The sequence below is a fragment of the Rana temporaria genome, chromosome 1 (genome assembly GCF_905171775.1).
Source record: "Rana temporaria chromosome 1, aRanTem1.1, whole genome shotgun sequence".
NCBI classification, from domain to species: Eukaryota; Metazoa; Chordata; class Amphibia; order Anura; family Ranidae; genus Rana; species Rana temporaria.
Window position 1 is genome coordinate 424,802,061 of NC_053489.1, and position 18,039 is coordinate 424,820,099.

The 18,039-nt window shown below is 42.3% G+C and overlaps 1 protein-coding gene and 2 long non-coding RNA genes across 7 annotated transcripts; 2 read left to right on the plus strand and 1 right to left on the minus strand.

Annotated features, from left to right (window-relative positions):
- The first annotated feature begins 596 nt into the window (after positions 1 to 596).
- LOC120914652 lies at positions 597 to 5,019 on the plus strand. The gene is made up of 5 exons (XM_040325323.1): positions 597 to 983; positions 1,216 to 1,385; positions 1,520 to 1,588; positions 3,173 to 3,232; positions 4,351 to 5,019. The coding sequence occupies exons 1-5, from the start codon at positions 742 to 744 to the stop codon at positions 4,725 to 4,727; spliced, it is 918 nt and encodes a 305-aa protein (XP_040181257.1). The 5' UTR covers positions 597 to 741; the 3' UTR covers positions 4,728 to 5,019.
- LOC120914668 lies at positions 1,161 to 8,588 on the minus strand. Of its 5 annotated transcripts, none has more exons than XR_005743714.1 (6): positions 7,618 to 8,588; positions 7,421 to 7,528; positions 6,868 to 7,025; positions 3,892 to 4,014; positions 3,139 to 3,442; positions 1,161 to 1,379 (listed from the first exon to the last, which is right to left on the minus strand). It is a non-coding gene; the product is annotated as an uncharacterized LOC120914668 (long non-coding RNA). The 5 variants fall into 5 exon arrangements; XR_005743712.1 differs by having other exon boundaries at positions 3,139 to 3,245; positions 3,371 to 3,442; positions 7,421 to 8,588; XR_005743711.1 differs by having other exon boundaries at positions 7,421 to 8,588.
- Positions 8,589 to 14,976: 6,388 nt separating this feature from the next.
- Positions 14,977 to 15,870, plus strand: LOC120924960. Its single transcript, XR_005746493.1, has 3 exons — positions 14,977 to 15,160; positions 15,269 to 15,401; positions 15,608 to 15,870. It is a non-coding gene; the product is annotated as an uncharacterized LOC120924960 (long non-coding RNA).
- Positions 15,871 to 18,039: the final 2,169 nt, after the last annotated feature.

Consider the following 18,039-nt stretch of genomic DNA (forward strand, 5'->3'; position numbering starts at 1 on the left):
GTTTTTGTGTGGTGGTTTCACTGGTTTGCTATCTTTTGGGCAATTAAAATCATGTATAGGAGTGAGAATGGACATGTGAGTGTTGAGACTGAGAGTGAGAATGTTGGTGTTAGTCAGTGTGTTGATGTGAGACTTGTTGGTGTGACTGAGAGTGAAGTGGAGGAGAGGTGTGGAGCAGATGAGATGAGTGTGGTGGAGGAGAGGCATGGAGGGGAGAAGAGGCATGGAGGGAAGAGGAGGCGTGGAGGGGAAGAGAGGAGTGGAGTGGAGGACAGGTGTGGAGGAGAGGAGAGGAGTAGAGTCGAGGAGAGGCATGGAGGGGAGAGTAGGCATGGGGGGAAGAGGAGGCATGGAGAGAAGAGGAGGCATGGAGAGAAGAGGAGGCATGGAGGGGAAGAGAGGAGTGGCGTGGAGGAGAGTAGTGGAGTGGAGGAGAGGAGCGTAGTGGAGGAAAGGCGTGGAGGAGAGAGGAGGCGTGAAAGGGAGGAGAGGAGGGTAGTGGAGGAAAGGCGTGGAGGAGAGAGGAGGCGTGAAAGGGAGGAGAGGAGGGTAGTGGAGGAAAGGCGTGGAGGAGAGAAGAGGCGTGAAAGGGAGGAGAGGAGGGTAGTGGAGGAAAGGCATGGAGGGGAGAGGAGGCGGGGAGGGGAGGATTGGTGTGGAGTGAAGCCGAGGCATGGAAGGGAATGTGGAGGTGTAGTGGAGCGGGAGCATGGCAAAGAAAGGAGACATGTGGCCCCTCCTATGTCAGATAGTGCGGACTCAGATGTGCAGCAGAACAAGCGAACCAAGAGACAGAAATCAAGGGGACCCATATATACCAAAGAGGAGAATGCTGCATTGGTTGCTGCAGTATCAAAAGAAAAAGTGACACTCTTCTGCCAATCCGTGCCAGCATCTGAGAAGTCAGCAGCCTGGGAACGAGTCCGGGACTCCGTGAATGCGGTCTCCAAGTTTCACAGGCCCACCAATGGCGTCAGACACAGGTAATTAATATTAAAATATTCTTTCACTCTTGTGTAAAAAATACACAGTTTTGTAGTCAATAACAAAAAAGTAACAGTTCAACGTAACCAAAAAATGTATTTGTCACAGCCACATGCTGAACAGTATACATATAACCATCACAATGTGAAAAGAAATGTGGTTTTCAAAAAACATTAATCTAAGTATTTGTTTTTTTATTAATGTAATTGTAATGTTTATGTACATTTGCAGGTTCTATGATTGTCGGGCAACGGTTACAAAGAAGATGCAGAGGCTTCGACTAGGACAAAACCGAGGAAAGCCTATCAAGTTGCGAGAGTGGGAGGCGGAGCTAAGAGATGTCCTTCTGGCAGAGGATGTCCCTGGATTCAGCAGCAGGGGTCAAAATCATAGAGCTGGTGGTGAGGAAAATTAAATATATCATTATAATTTATATATATTGCAGTTATAATATATTTGTAAAGCTATCTTATTGTTTATGATGACTACACATGTATGACTTTTATTTTTATTTTTTTACATTCATGTTTTCCAGATCAAGAAACATCATCCTTGGAAGGATCAGCTCCAACTCCAAGTACATCCTATCAACAACATTCTGGTGGTGAGTACCCAACACAAAGGATATATAATGAACTGCTATTTACTACTTGGACCAAGTCACTGTGCCATGCAGACCGTCACAGTTGAGACAATTAGGTGCCGTTTCTGTCTCCCTGGCTACTCAGCTTTCACTATCACAGTCGAGAGCAGAAGGCTCGTTATGCACAGTGAGCCGAAAAAATAGCAATGCAAAATAGTGGGCAGCAATAGAGCAGCTGAAGAGAACTTTTTAAAATTAACCAGCAGGTGATTGGTTGGTTGCTATGCGGCCCTAACAAACAACATTATGCTGGATAACTTCAGCAACTTCTGCTCCACCCACTATAGTATTTATTGTGTCTACGGTTCTGTGTGCCCAAGCAAGGTAGCAAGGTCAGAGCTGTGGATGCTGAATTGTGACGGGGGCAGAGCTGCGGGGGGCTGTTAGGTGAAGGTGGGTCAAGTTGCAGGGTGGGACAGAGAACACAGCTGTTCACATGTGCTGTGAAGGTGGGTGAAATTTACCACTGTGAAGGGGGTTCAGATCAGAACATAATTGTGAAGGGGAAACTGTCATGTGAAGGTTCTGATCAGGTTCTGAAGGTTCTGAAGGTTACATCAGCTTCTGAGGAAGCTGATGTAAGAAATGTGATTTTTAAATCAAAAGGTGGGTATAGTAGTAGTATGTATGCACCCTTCCAAATTCAAACTTGCCTGCTTTCATTTTGTGACTAGATTTTGAGGGATGCCGAGAAAGGGGTGAGAGCTCCGCCAACAGCATAGTTTGAAAGGGAGTCCTTCTCTCATCGATCACAGGGGGGGAAGAGAGAGGAGAACACATCGATAACAGCTTTGATTTGACATTGCCGTGTTCCCCGCCGCTTGCTGCCACATACATCCCCTCCTCCGGGACTTTTATCCTGTCCAATCCCAGGACGGGCGATCTGTAAATTAAAGTTTCCTGGCCATGGGGCAGGGCTGTTTAGTAGCGGGAAAACATCAATTGAAATGAAAGTGTTTATCGCTCTTTACCTGCAGCACATGTAGGCTGCATGGTGGGCACAGGGTGCATTGGTGGGCACAGGCTACATAGGTGGGCACAGGCAGGCTTCATTGGTGGTTTTGGATAAAGTTGGTGTTAATATTTTTTTTTAATATTTTATTCTGCATAAAACAATTTTGTGTCATTTAATGAGATAATTTATGAGGGCGTGTTTAGGGGTTGAATTAGGGGTGGGGCAAGCTAAGGGTTGGGTGTGGCAACTAACTGTTGGCTAGTAACCCTTGAGGCCTGGCTAGTAGCTAATTTAGCCCTGGTACTATGTATATGGGGGTTGTAGTAAATGATATGTAGATACTTGATAGCATATTTTACATATATTTTGTTAATCTTAAAAATTGCCAGAAATGTAACATCTGTTTTAACACATCAGCAACTTCTGATTATATTTTACATTTCCTCAGTCCATTTTTGGTTGAATATTTGATTTCATAGTAGAAAATATTGTAGTTATACGACATATCTCAGGCAAAAATTGTAAATACAGCTGTTGACTTTTTCATGAACATTACCTTGACTCTTCACTCTTTCTTCCGTCTTTAACAGAAAGCTGCATTCAAGACCCTCCAGCATCGGCTTCTGGCAGGACCATTGCTCCTCCTCAGGGTAAGTGCATGATCTGGGAAGAAACAGGACACAGCACTAACTCCATTATCATCATGTACCCTATTTACACATAGGCATTTTCATGTAATACACCTAAAAGTTCAATTTAAAAATTCGTACAAAAATGACACCTCATACCTTTAGAACGTGACTGTGAAAGGGACACTGTGATTTGAAGGGGGATTGATATATCAAGGAGGACTGCGCAAACTGTGGAAATAAATGAGAGTGGCTGTGATGTCAGAGATTCATTCCTATCACAAAGATTTTTTGCTGAACTCCACCGTGTTGAAATTTTTTTTCTGCCTTTGGTTCTTTTAATGATTTTGAATTTAGTAGCCCTTATTGAAAGGTGTTCAACAGCTCTTTTGCGCTTTTTTTTTAAACTACCGTTAAGCCTATAATATCTATACATAATATCTCTATAACCTGTATGGTTTAGAAGATATTCGCCCTGCAAACCTAGCACGGCACACTAAATTACTTACAAGGTTATTAGCTCATAATGAGCTAGTATGCTGTGCATACTAGCTCATTATGCCTTTGCTTTACAGGTATTTTTTTATCTTTTAGTGGGTATAAAAGCGCTACAAAGGTTTTTGCAGTAGGATATCAAAAATACTACGATAATAAATTTAGAAGACATATGCCCTTTTTACCTGCAACCTACTGGGACCCTTTAAGAACTTTATCTTCAACATTATCTTCACTCTTTCTTCCGTCTTTAACAGAAAGCTTTTCAGGAGTTAAATGTGCGTGTCATATGCTGATAAATATGTTATCTAATAAAGAAAAAAGATTTTCTGTTTAAGGCATTTTCTGTTTCTGCAATTTTTATATTGTATTTATTTACTTCTATAAAGGTTATTTTATTAAATAACCTTTTAAATTTTTTTAACTTTAGGATATAAATGCAATGTGTAGATTTACCTAAATAAGTTTAAATTGATTTTTTGTTTTCTCTCAATCATTAATACAACTTATCCCCCCTCCCCAACTCAATCTTTCATTTGCTCCATTATTCATTATTACTACTACATAAAAGTCTAATCTGAATAAATTCATTACTATGAACGCTTTCATCATTCATCAAACTTTGCCTATCTTATCTATTTCAGATCAGCAATACCACCCTGAGAGGAGAGTACAGTGCAGCCCGCACTCTCCTGTTCTTCTTTTGGAGAGGCTGGAGATTCAGCCAGAGATTACCCCTATCATTCCCCAGACTCCTGATTTCTCCCCCGGCCCAGAGGAGGAGCACAGAGGACAAGGTTCATTCATTCAGCCACCCCATGCCCTGATGCCACCTACTGCTGTACCGCCTTTCCCAACTGTGCAGGAGATCATTCTGAGGGAGCTTATAGAATTAAGGTGTGACAACCGAAAACTACAACGAAAGGTCAAAAGGCTTACCCGGCTTACCCATCAGTTGAGCAGGCAGCAAACTGAGAGTTTTGAAATAATTTTGGCCCGGGCAAGCCAACAACACAATTAGGCATTGGACAGAGTATATTTTGTTTACTTGAAGATATTTCCAGACACATTGCTCCAATGCCTGGGAGCTACGATGAACATATAACCAACAAAGACGTTTTGAAAAATGAAGGCTAGACCTTCCTCTGCCCATCTCATCGCAAATTATTATGCAGAATCGATCTTTTTACTGTTCCTTGATTTTGGTAGAAACGTTTTCTTATGCTGCCAAGTTACACCTACCCAGCATGTGTGTTTGTAATTTCTATGAAAATATTTTTTTTTTTGTGAATATAAAACTATTTTTGGTCTAATATTATTATTATTATTATTTATTTATATACATCATCACATTATCTGCTAAATTATTATGTATTCATTTCCCACACACAATAGTATTTTATTCCGAACTTCAAACTCTAAGGGCCAGATTCACAGAGTAGATACGACGGCGTATCTGCTGATTCGCCGTTGTATCTGTTGTTCTATCTATGCTATAGATAGCCATAAGATCCGACAGCTGTAATTGTTTTACACTGTCGGATCTTAAGATGCAATACCGCGGCCGCCGCTGGGGGGGAGTTTGCGTCGTAAACCAGCGCCGGGTATGCAAATTAGGAGTTACGGCGATCGACGGCGGTTTTTCGCGTTACATAGTTACATAGTTACATAGTTACATAGTTAGTCAGGTTGAAAAAAGACACAAGTCCATCCAGTTCAACCACAAAAAATAAAAAAACAAAAATAAAAAACACAGTAAAATCCTATACACCCAACTCCATTCCCACAGTTGATCCAGCGTTCGCTACGTCGCCGCTAGTCTAGTTTCACGTCGCAAAGTTAGTCTTTTTTTTTTGGTGCCCTAACTTTAGTCAGCAAGCGTATTGCTGTCTAAAAGTATGGCCGTCGTTCCCGAGTTGAAATTTTAAAAATAACGTCGTTTGCGTAAGCCGTCCAGTAATACGGAATTACGCTACGCGCGTCGCCGTTCGAAAAAATGACGTCACGGCGCGCAATGCACGACGGGAGTTCGGAAACGGAGCATGCGCGGTAGGTCCGGCGCGGGAGCGCGCCTAATTTAAATGGCACACGCCCATTTAAATTGTCCCGCCTTGCGCCGGAGGCCGCCGGCGTAGGTTTGCATCGCAAGTGCAAGTACTTGCGATGAAAAATTGCGGCGGTGTAACGTATCTATGATACGTTACGCCGCCGCTCTTCTATGTGAATCTGGCCCACACAGTCTACCTTAAACTATTCATTTATATTTTAATGTTTCCCCACTGTTAGTGGACACTGGACAGTAAAACAACACAGGAAGCAGGGGGGGGGGGGGATACTAACAGCAGTGGGAGTGTGGATACTGGAATAAGATAGCCAGGGTGAAAAATTATAGACCGAGGGGCTAGGGAGGTAGCGGAGGACAATATAAGTAGACATTAGGGAAAAACATGTATCCCACTATCACATCTTGTAAAGACACGTGGAGGCATTTTGCAATTTTGTATCTTCAAATGGTATGCAGCAGAGCTGAGTTAGGCAGAGAATGTACCCGATCGGCAGGGATGGACTGGGACAAAAATTTGGCCCTGGACTTCATCCAGACTGGCCCACTTTGACAGGACAACTCCCGCACCCCCCCCCCGGCCACCCAAGCCCCCTCTCCCCCTTCACTAGCCCCTAGCCGTTCTACTTTATTAGAGTAGAACGGCTGGTACTGGTACTCTTATAGGCAGTACCACTGGGGAAGCTAGACATTATTTCACCCGGGGCAAAGAATCAGTTTGGTGCCCCCCCCCTTATGGGACAAGATTAGGCAGAAGTGAGAAACTCCCAGGCCATAGTTGTTAAATCAGCTGTCCGTCCCCTCCCCCATGCTCCTCTGTCGTCCCCCCTTGCTCCTCTGGTCCTCCCTCTGCTTCTTTGTTCCCCCCCAGGTGAGCGCTGTGGGTAGGGAGAGACAGAGGAGCTGAGGGGGGCGGCGGTCTGCTGTCACTGAAGCCGGCCCACTGAGCCATCGGTCCACCGGGAAACTCCCTGTAGTCCCAATGGCCAGTCCATCCCTGCCGATCGGTAAACTAATGAGAAAATATCTGCTTTCGCTGCAATGGAATTTTAATCACTATTCCAAAAGATAATACAGTTCCCAGTCTCCCTGTTCTTACCTTGCATGGAGCTGAGCAGCATTCAGATCCCTGGTGGTCAGAATGGAATCAAAATACCAGGGCCAAGATAAAGCATGAGTTTAGATTTGTAGCTCTGGGAAGTGTGGAGGTGATACACTGACAATGGCATAGAAGAAATTATTTCGATGTCAAAAAACCTAAAATAAGTAACACAACTGTATTCCATATATACATCAAAATAACATTTTTGCACATTATGCATTCCATGACACACACCAATATACTTACTCACACCCACTTAAAATATACATATACACAGTGACACACACTGACCCATAAAGACGACACACACTTTAACTGACAGACACACTGGCCAATAAATGAAGTGCCTTGTAAACAAAGCCAGACTGACCCAGACACTTAATCACAGAAAAACACAGACATACTCACATTGACCCTTAAACACACAGACTAACCCCATACTCACTCACACACAATGACAAATAAATGTGATTTATTTAAAAAAAAAAGTCATACAAGTATATCATTATAACATCCTAAGTGGGGTTTACTCTCTAGTCTTAATACTTACTATGAAGTGCTGAAAAAACCTCATGTGTTTTTCTATTTGCTTCCTCCTCATCCACATCCAGGTCCAATGTTAGGCATGCATGTGAGACATGACGTCAGTAAATTGCAACTGCAAAAAAAGAGAGAGGGATATAAATTAGAAGAAATAATTAATGGAATGATGGAAGGTGAGTAGGGGAAAATTGATAAGCCACTCACGTGTTTAAGGGTGCCACAGGCAACATACTTAACCAGGATTAAATCCATAGTGTGGTGAGATGTCTTCCAAACGTGAACTGTAATATTTCTTCTTTGAGGGCAGGTGGCAGCAGTCTGCACTGCAGCAAGAGCACAGTAGGAGGAGAGCCCCAGTGTTTGTGGGAGTATTGCGAGCCGTGGAATTGTGGAGTAGGTTTCTTTATGGAATGGTAGCTTTTTTTTTTTGTGGCTTAATTTCAGAGCCAAGGAGTCAAAACATTACTCCAAAAACGAATGAAAAATAAACAAACTAACCCCAGCTTGGGTTGATAACATTCTTGCAAACGGTGGTAGTAGATATTGGATTTGTGAATGTAAACAAAAACTATTATTATTTATTAATTATTATTATTATTATTATTATTATTATTACCCTTATGCATAGATCTACTTCAATTCAAACGTTTGCAAGTTGTAAGATGTGATGGGAAATAATAAAATCAACAAAAACAAACATAGTGCATGTCAGGATTCAAAATAGATATATCAACAGAAATGAATAAATATATAGTACTTTTAGCTACCTGGAAGACTATATTAATGCTTACCTGTATGTAGGTGCTTGAAATACCTCCATTCATGGTTTAGGGGATAATTTAGAACGATCGTGCATTTTCTTAAGGTGGTCATGCCAGGACTGGCAGACCTGCGTGCATAGCATAGAAGCTGATTATGTAATACTCACCTGCGATCAAAGCCCCCGCTGCAGTGGCCGACACATCATCGGGCAGCAGCATGTAGGCCCGGAGTTACTTCCGGGTTTTGCGCTGTGATTGCCCAGAGACGCTAAACCTGCACGTTTAACAGCGGGATTACATGTCGCCAGCCGTTGTGTCGGCCACCGCAGCGAGGTTTTCGCCGATCAGTGGTATTACATAATGAGCTAGTATGCTATGCATACTAGCTCATTATGATATAGTATGCAGGTATTTGCCTTTGTCTTGCACGTATTTTATTTTTGTATTTTATTTAAAGTGGGCTTGCAACCACATTATTAAATATTTGTATTTCAAAAGCTAAAATCTCAAAGTTAGAGATTGAGAGCCTAACAAGCTAGGATCACCCTTACAGTATAAACTCTTTTTTCATGTTTACAACCTCTGAATTATTTGGGGGGGGGGGCCTGGGGTCAGGAAATTATAAAAAAAAATAGTAAATAAAATGTTGAGGTAATCAATGTTGCCCACCCAACAAAAAATAAATCTTTGAATTATATAGACTGTGGCTGATCACAGCTTCTCATGCTTGCTGTATCTACATTGTGATTGATACTTTATCGTATATTGTATTCATGTAACATTACTTTTGGTACATACAGTATATCATGACATGCACTATATTTGGTTTTGTTGTATTTATTTTTTGGCATCGCCATCTATACTTGGAACAGGTAAATTATTAACAATATCTTTATCGATTTGATAAACATAAGAACTTAAGAAGTAGTATAATTAGAATTATTCTGTTGTAAAGCTTAGTTCTGGGTAGCCCAGCTTTGGAAGATTGACTTTCAGAAATGCCATCTGCTCCATCAGCTGTGGGGCCAGCTGGGACCTCTGTGGGCACAGAATATTTCCTGTGATAGAAAATACACGCTCACTTTGCACAGAGGTCGGGGGGCAAGAAAGTAGCTCTTGTGCCACCACAGAAAGAGCAGGCCAAATACCCCTTTTCTCATCCCAATACTCTAATGGATCTGTAGTGGAGGCCAAATGGGGTTCAGACAAGTATAATTTAACATGATCTGACACAATGCTTCTTTTCATGGTGGGCATTTTTGTGGGTCCAACTAAAGTATGTAATGCCAAACTCCAAACGTCAGGTCTTCTAGTGGAATGCTCAGCAGTGGTTGTACTAATAACAGTAGGTGATGGTGGCACAATGTCACTATCAGGCTCCTCCTGATCTTCTTCCTCTTCACCCTCTGCCGGCCTAAACAATTTTCGGTGACTGTCAAACACCCTCTGAATTAATAGATCCCTATAGGTGGTAAGGGAACTCTGAATTATTGCCATTTTTCCTTTAATGCGTGGATCGCACATAGAGGCAAGCATTAGCTCAGGGCATGCCTCTATGAGCTCGTTCATCCTTCTATTCAATTGTCCCCTCAGTCTCTTTATAATTGCAGCTACATCTTGAACTATGCCGCCAGGCAAGGGCTCGCTTTTGTTTAGAAAGCCATCCATCTTAGTGATAAGATAGATGTAGAGAGGGATTACTTGAGCCAGACTTGCATTCTCTAGGCTCAATTTTTCTGTTACATCTCGGAAGTGGCTAAGCACAGCCACCACCTGACTAATTATTTTCCACTCCTCCCTGCTTATTGGCCTTGCTACACCAATAACATGTTCATTTGACATGGCGTGTATTGGCTTTTGCTGTTCCATGATACGTTCGAGCATCTCCAAAGTGGAGTTCCAACGGGTGGCTACATCTACCTTCAAGCGGTGCTGTGGAACGCAAGCCTTACTCTGCTCAAGTCTGAGTATGTGACTGTCTTTCACACTACGATGAAAATGGGCTGCTATTTTTCTACAACTGTCTAAGATAGCAGACAATTTTGATGTTTCACTTTCATCGTCCAAAGCAGACTTCACAACGAGATGCAGGGCGTGTGCAGAGCAACGAATGCCAACAAATCTGCCATCTCGCACTGCCTTGAGCATGTTTGCTGCAGCATCAGTGACTATAAAGCCCATCTTTGCCCGTGTGCCTGACTCCTCCCCAAGCCACTGCGCCACCATTTTCTGAAGTGCACGTAAAATATTTACAGCAGTGTGCTGGTCGTCCATGACTTCAGCATGCAACAAGAATGTGCGTTGCCCATGCTCAGGAGGTTCTGCTGCCTTAGCACCTGTGCTTCTCATTCCTGCTTTTGGTTTGTTTGGTTGTGACTCCTTGGGCTGCCACCAGTGAGCCGTCAATGACAAAAAGGCATGTTGCCCACTGGGAGCGCTCCACAAGTCTGTAGTAAAATGGACAGACTGGCCAGCTGCTCTGCCCAGCTCCTCTTTCAGTAATCCAACACAGGAATTATATAAAGAGGGTACAATTTTCCTACTAAAGGTAGTACGGCAGGGGAGAACATAGTGAGGTGCAACCACCTTCATGAGGTTTTTAAATGTATGTCCTTCAACTATATTAAAGGGTGCTCCCCCAACTGCTATAAGTTCCCCTATCAGACGGGTGATTTTAAGGGACTGTTGACGAGACATACCCCTTGATTGGAAACTGGGAAATTGTTGCAGCGTGGGCTGCTGTAAAGGAATGGGGCGACATGTGTCAACTACACAAGAAGTCCCTTCATCTTCCTGCCCCTTGTTGAGCCTTTTGGGGTTAATGGCAGCAGTAGTGTTGCTGCTTCCTCTCTTTTTACTAGGTGGAGCTGCAACTCCACTTTCTTCTCTCAGCAGCACCGGTGTATGGTGTGCACGGAAATGGTAATTCATCCCGGCATTGGTTAAATGGGCTATGTCTCTCCCACGGCTCACTTCCCTGCCACATAATTTGCATTTCACCATGCGCCCGTCACCAACAGTAACAAAATGTTCCCATATTTTTGATCTGCGGTTCCCAGTGGCCGGTGAGGATTGTTTTACAATTGCCTCTGGCTGATGGGTATGTGCAGCTTCCGTGTCTTTGGAGGAATTTGGTGGGCTAACAATGGTGGCAGTTGCACTACTTGGATATGAAAGACATTTAGGCAAAACAACTAAGCCTGAAGAGGTTTGTAATGGTGCAGGCAATTTTTTTTTTGAAGGTGAGGAGTCGGGAAATAACAGAGGGGACTCAGGGGCAGAGGAGTAAGGACTCATAGATATAATATCCTCATGAATTTGGTTTACAAGTTGTGCATTATCCTCTATATTAAAATCTAAATCAATTCCTTCAAGGGTCAGACTCTCAGGTAATTCTACTTTAGCAGCATCCTGTTCTGCCAGGTGCCTACTTGGATTAGGATTAGATACTGAACTATGAGAATGAAAAAAGATGCTGCTATTATCTGTTTCCAATATATTGTGTGCTGTTTTTACATCTGGAGGCTGAGCAATTTGCTCCTCCTCAAGCTGTAAAATTTCAAGTTTTGGCTGCCTAAAATTATGGACACTAGCAACAACCTTTGCAGGAACTGCCCGTGACCGGCATGTCTTGTAAAAAACATCTGGGGTTACAGTTGGCCTATATTCAGAAGTTGTTGTTGCTGTGTCACACTCAACTTTTTCCTCTGTTGCTTTCCTCATGGTGAGAATGTGAGAATAAGTGGGAAAAGTACAAATTTTTTTTATATTAGAAATATTATTATTGTGTTTTTTTTCAGAAAAAAATACAAATGATAATGTATTCTGAAAAATAAAGGTATTGAGGACGGAGTATGATTGTTGATTTATCAGGCCTTACACAATTGGTCAGGATTAAAATGCAACAAAGCTCTACTAATCAACTTCTACCACCACCATTTATATCTTAGTAGAGTACTGGCTGCTGCCTGGGCTGGCCTAGTACTAGACTATAATGGCACTGGTGGCTATGCTAAAGTAAAAAAAATATATAGGCAAGATAATAAAACACAGTCCTACACTGTCTCACAAAAGGGGAAAAAATAACTGCAGAAAATATGAGAAAAAATGAATAGTAATCAGTGAGCACTGCATAATAAGTATAAATGTATAATTTCTAAGTGTCACCAATGAGTGAGTCACTGAGTCACAAATCCAACACCACACACACCCTGTCTAGAATGCAGTCTGACGTAGGAGAAAACTAAAATATGTCAGAGATATTACAATTACAAATCTAGGAATGAGAATCAAGAGTATGCTTAAGAAGTTCTCTATAACAACTACAAATTAGCTCTAAGATCCACAAAACCGGTGCAACCTACCCAAAGACACCCTATCTGGACTCTGGATGGAATGAAATGCAGTCTAGCCTAGAAAAAGACACAAGGTCAAGGAGCCACTAGATAATGAGAAAGAAGCTCATTGGGGGAAGGAACAAACCTCTTCAGGGGAAGGGACAGGGCTGAGTGGCTATTGGTCAATGTCCAGAAGTATTTTAGGAGAAACGAAACTGAAATTACCTTATTTATTAAAATTCGTTGTTTTCATTTACGTTTTACGAAGATTCGTAAGTTATTTTTCGTTAGATTCGATTTTCGTATTTTATTCTTTGTTCGGCATTTTAGTTGTTTTCATTTCGTTATTCGACTATTAGTAATAGTAAGTTTGCATTTTCGTTTATTTTTTCGTAATTATGATTTTATGGGGGGTGTTCGGTGTTTTCGTTAATTCTGTGTTTTCGTTCATTTTTTCTTTCGTTGTTTCTGCTTTTTTACATTTAACAGTTTCGTATATTCGTTGTTTTCCATATTCGTTAACTAGGGAAATATCGTTATTCGTTATAATTTTAGCTAAGCCGTTCGTTCATTCGTTGGTTACCGAATCAACGAAAATAACGAAAAATAACGGAAAACGTATTCGTAACTTAAAAAACTGCACATGTCTAATCCCCGTTGTGTAGGGCCTGGCCTCCATCTCAAAGCCTCCCACTATAGCTTCCAGTCTTCTCACCAGACCTTCAGATCCAGACACACTGTACTCCAAGCGTCACCCACGCTAACCCACTGGGTCCCTGGCTTGGCTCTCAGCTAACCCGCCAAATAAAATTGTTCACTGTCCCCGGCTAGTGAAAAAGGCTACTCTGGTACTTCTTTAGACATCACAAACCTGGCCTCTGATAACAGGTGTAGTTGTTCCTTACTGGCGACGGTGCTACATAACCACATTTCTTTAGGCCCAGCCCAATATCCAGCGCAATTTAGCCACACTTAGGGCCAGATTCATAAAGAATTACTCTGGCGTATCTATAGATACGCAGCATAAGTGTCCAGATGCGCCGTCGTATCTATGCGTGCTATTCTCAAAACTAGATACGCCTGAATTCTGGCTTAATACGACCGACGTAAGTCTCCTACGCCATCGTATCTTGGGTGCATATTTACGCTGGCCGCTAGGGTCGCTTACGTCCCTATGTGATGCGCTACGCCGGCACAAAAATACGCCGCTGTCTATGAATCTGGCCCAAAGTCTTTATTGTGGGGAGCTCTGTGCACTGTATGTTTTATCCTTTCTAGGTGCCAAGGTTAGTATTATGTCTGTAAGACTCTATTACAATTACATCACTGCATACTAGGGAGTGCACTGCTATTTTGATGAGAAAATCAAGAAAGAGACATTTTTATTTTTTTTAAACTCAATTCTACCTTCAGTAAAACTGCATTTTCGTGAATTTAGCCATATGCAAAATATACATTTGTGATTTTGCAGCATGTTAAATCAACATGATGAATCAATGTCAAGATATTCTATATATCGCGGGCATGAGGCAGAAAGAAGCATTACCGCTGTATGCAGTACATTTACTCAGAAGTACATATGTTGTAGCCGACATCCCAGTGTATGGATAGAAAGAAGCAGGGTTCCCCCTTATGGGACTTTTTATAGGCCCTGGTGGGACTTTTTATAGGCACACAGCACGTGACGTAACAGATGTGCGAGGACTCTTTTTGAGCTTGTCGCATTTGTTATCTCGGTGGCCTTTCGGTGTCTTTGGGGGGTGGGGGGTGGCGTGGCGTGCCATTACACCCAAAGGGGCGGTTTTTTTTTTTTTTTTTGGATGCAGCTGTATGACGTAAGTCTCCTTCCACACATGAGCTGGTTCCCACTCACACCTGGTCTGCATACAATTGACAACTCCACAGCCCTATTTAAAGCAAGGTACTTTTTACTTAAAAGCTATCTGACGCTGCAGTCAGGGTACGCCTGTGACTATCGGTCGGCGGGTAAGTTTTCTCGTACTTTTAAAGGAGCTTCAATAATGGGATTGGTGGATTTTCATTATTCACCATACAGGAGAGCTTCTAATATTTATTTGGTTCTCTTTTCTGTATTCACAGTCTTATGCCAGCAATCCCCTCCTAGATATATCTTCTAGTCAGCGGATTCTGTGTTTCAGCTGTATATCTGCTGATCGCTCCCCTTCTTTTCTGTATTGGTTCATACAGACAAGGTCAGTTACTTTTAACTTTCCCTTTCTCCCAGTACATTGATACCTAGTACAAATCTTATTTTTCTGATGCTTGGATACAATTTATTTATTCATATATATTCTCTTATGTGATTCAGGGTCTTTCCTTCTCCCCTTCTAAAGAGCTAAAAGAGAAAAGAAAAAAGAACCAATCGTGTAAAATTAGGCGGGTGTAGCTCTGAGCACGATAACGAGGTCTCAGATGAACTACCTTCCCTCTTCCATCTGCTCAGTAATATTTTAGGTATATATATTCTTTTTCTCACAACTGGGTGCAAATTATGGAAATCATATCTTAGTTGAACTTTGGGTGACCCCACATGTCCATCTTTGTTGATAGGTACTACAGTAGCCAGCTGTAGGGGACTGCGTCATCATGCATGCCACCTGATGCGCTTAACCATCTGCGCACACAGAGGTATGTTCCTGCGTTCTTGCCGCCCTCTATGCTTTTGTCCTCCAGTTGTTGTGTCATGCGATTTTAGCGACTTTGATTAAAGCAGTTCTTTCTATCCCAATTTTTCAGGTTACATGGTCGAGTGGAGGTCCAGGTTCCTTGGTTTAATCCTTTGTGTGAGCCCGGACGCCTCTGCTTTTTAATCAGCAACTTATTATCATATATTTTTCCCACTTGAGAATACGCATAAATACATAAAACGGTCAGTATTTGCTATTCACGTGACAATATTATATATCCTTACTTGTACTCAGTGCTTGGCTGTGGATCACCTTTCCCCCCATATGTATGGTCATGTTGCATTCTGTGCATAGAGAGCAATAGGTTGTTAAACTTTATACCGTGTATGCATTTTTACGATCATTTTTTTCTGTTCTTTCTTGTCTGTATTTTGTTCTTTATATATAGATCTTGCTGTCAGTGTACACCACAATCCCTCACCCCTGAAGAAGAGGTCCTATTAAGACGCCTCAAAATGTTAAAACGTTGGGTTATCTATCTTCACCCTATAGACAGAACTGGGCTGTGCATCATCTTTTTTGTCTGTTTATGTGTTGTCAGTGTTCTCAACATAACAATTGTTTGCCTCCCACTTTGTGCTGTCCCTTCCTGTTATGCCCTTTGATCTCTTGGATGTGTTCCAATGTGTAGTGTAGCCTTTACTACCAATAATGTAACATATATATATATATATATATATATATATATATATATATATATATATATATATATATATAAATTTATTTATTTTTGTCAATAAAACCAATTTATATTTTTTTAATACCTTGTGACTTGTTTCGTCACTTAATTAACCAAGTCCTCCCAATTTAAAGTCCCACTGAGGAAACACACTCCTTGGAGTGTATACAGATTATCACAGGGCGCTCGTCGCTGGGCTCGCAGCGTTCAGTACGGTATGTGTGTCGGTTCCGGTCAGTCCACCCCTGCAAGTGCCGCTATATCGAGCTGGCCGACGGGTACTGCATTTGTGCGGGTGGGGGGCATGACTTTTTCCCTTTCCATAGCCCATAACACAGCACTGAGCTGGGGGAGTTGCTAGCAGTGGCGGGGGCATTGACAGCGGCGGCAGGGGGCGGTGCCTGATGCACATTCGCTCCATAATACGCAGGTACTTTTCCCCCCATATTTTTTGGGGGAAAAAGTGCGTCTTATGGTCCGAAAAATACGGTATATACTATTTTTGTGCGTGTTTGCAAAATTAAAGTGGGCCGGTCTGGATGAAGTCCAGGGCCAAATTTTTGTCCCAGTCCAGCTCTGCCGCCTGGTAATACTAGCCCGAGATGACAAGCAGTGCCGCCCTCTGCAGTCGCAAGGGGGCATGGCCACATACACGGAGCAGCCTGCCCAGCCCCTATTCTGTTGGCTGGTGTTTGATAGGCTAGCTGTTCGGTCCCTCCCACCCCCAACATCAGCACTGAGTTTTGACAGCTCCTCTCTGCAAGCAGTGACATTACATTACAGTTTCACACACTGAGCTACTCTTACATGCCTAGCTGACTGCTCAATGTGAAACTCCCCCGCTCCTAGATCAGTGCCAATTGGTGCAATTCCCATCAGTGTAAACCAATGGCACCTATCAGTGCCGCCGATCAGTACCACCTGTCAGTGCCCATCAGTGTCACCTGTCAGTGCCCATCAGCACCAATCATTTACCAACAGTGCTTCCAATCAGTGCCACCTATCAGTGCCAATCAGTGCTGCCTATCGGTGCTGCCAATCAGTTTTGCCTATCAGTGCCAATCATTGCTGCCATCAGCAACAATCAGTGCCCATCAGTGCTGCCTATCAGTGCCCATCAGTGCTGCATATCAGTGCCGATCAGTGCTGCCTATTAGTGCCAGTGACACCTATCAGTGCCACCACACAGTGCCTATTAGTGTCAATCAGTGCTGCCAATCAGTACCGCCTATCAGTGACCATCAGTGCTGCCAATCAGTGCTGCCTATCAGTACCCATGAGTGCTGCCAATTAGTGTCACCTATCAGTGCTGCCAATCAGTGCTTCCAATCAGTGCCTATAAGTGAACTGAATGCAGGGATGGGGAGAACTCAGCAGACAGGCTCATTGTCCATGGTGGCTGGCCTGGTGGGGCACAACTGAAATCTGTGTTTATAAATGCCACATGCTGATCTTCAGTATAATAAGTAATCACTACACTTCTATTTACAATAAACTACTGGAGGTAAATTAAAAAAGTGTCAGTAAAAGACCTGCCACTAAGCACTGTTATGTGTTCCCACACCACAAAAAAATAAAAAGTGCAGCTTTAACTTACTAATCAATAACTTAACAACAATGGTGGAACCCTCTAATGTATGTAAATCTCAATAAACGTCAATATACCACAATACCAGTCTCTGTGATATGTAACGTCACATATAATATACATCAAACTGAAAAAATAAATAAAAAGATGAAACTTAGCAGGGACGGTGGACACCTCTCCTATCGATATTTGCCAAACATATTAATTTCAAGTGCAATAATTCTAGTGATATGTGATTTCATGTGTAATACACATCAATAAGACATTATTTTTTTAAACTTAGCAATGATGGTGGAAACCCCTCTACAGATAATTGCAATACAAATTAACTTCAAGTGCAACAACTTTTTAGTTGGGAGGTTCACACCATTATAAAACTTTAAAATTTGCATTTTTTAAATTGTTACACTTCATTTTATGTTTTAGTTAATGTGAATTTTTGCAGTTTAAGTTAATTTTTCACCACCCTTGCTAAGTCCATATCTTTATGTACCTTGCTTTGTGCACTTGTTTGCAGTCATGTTGGAACAGGAAGGGGCCATCCCCAAACTGT

Coding starts and splice junctions, on each gene's coding strand:
- LOC120914652 (XM_040325323.1), top strand. CDS start 742: ATGTCAGATAGTGCGGACTCAGATGTGCAGCAGAACAAGCGAACCAAG. Junction 984..1,215: donor ACCAATGGCGTCAGACACAG/GTAATTAATATT, acceptor GTACATTTGCAG/GTTCTATGATTGTCGGGCAA. Junction 1,589..3,172: donor CTATCAACAACATTCTGGTG/GTGAGTACCCAA, acceptor CGTCTTTAACAG/AAAGCTGCATTCAAGACCCT.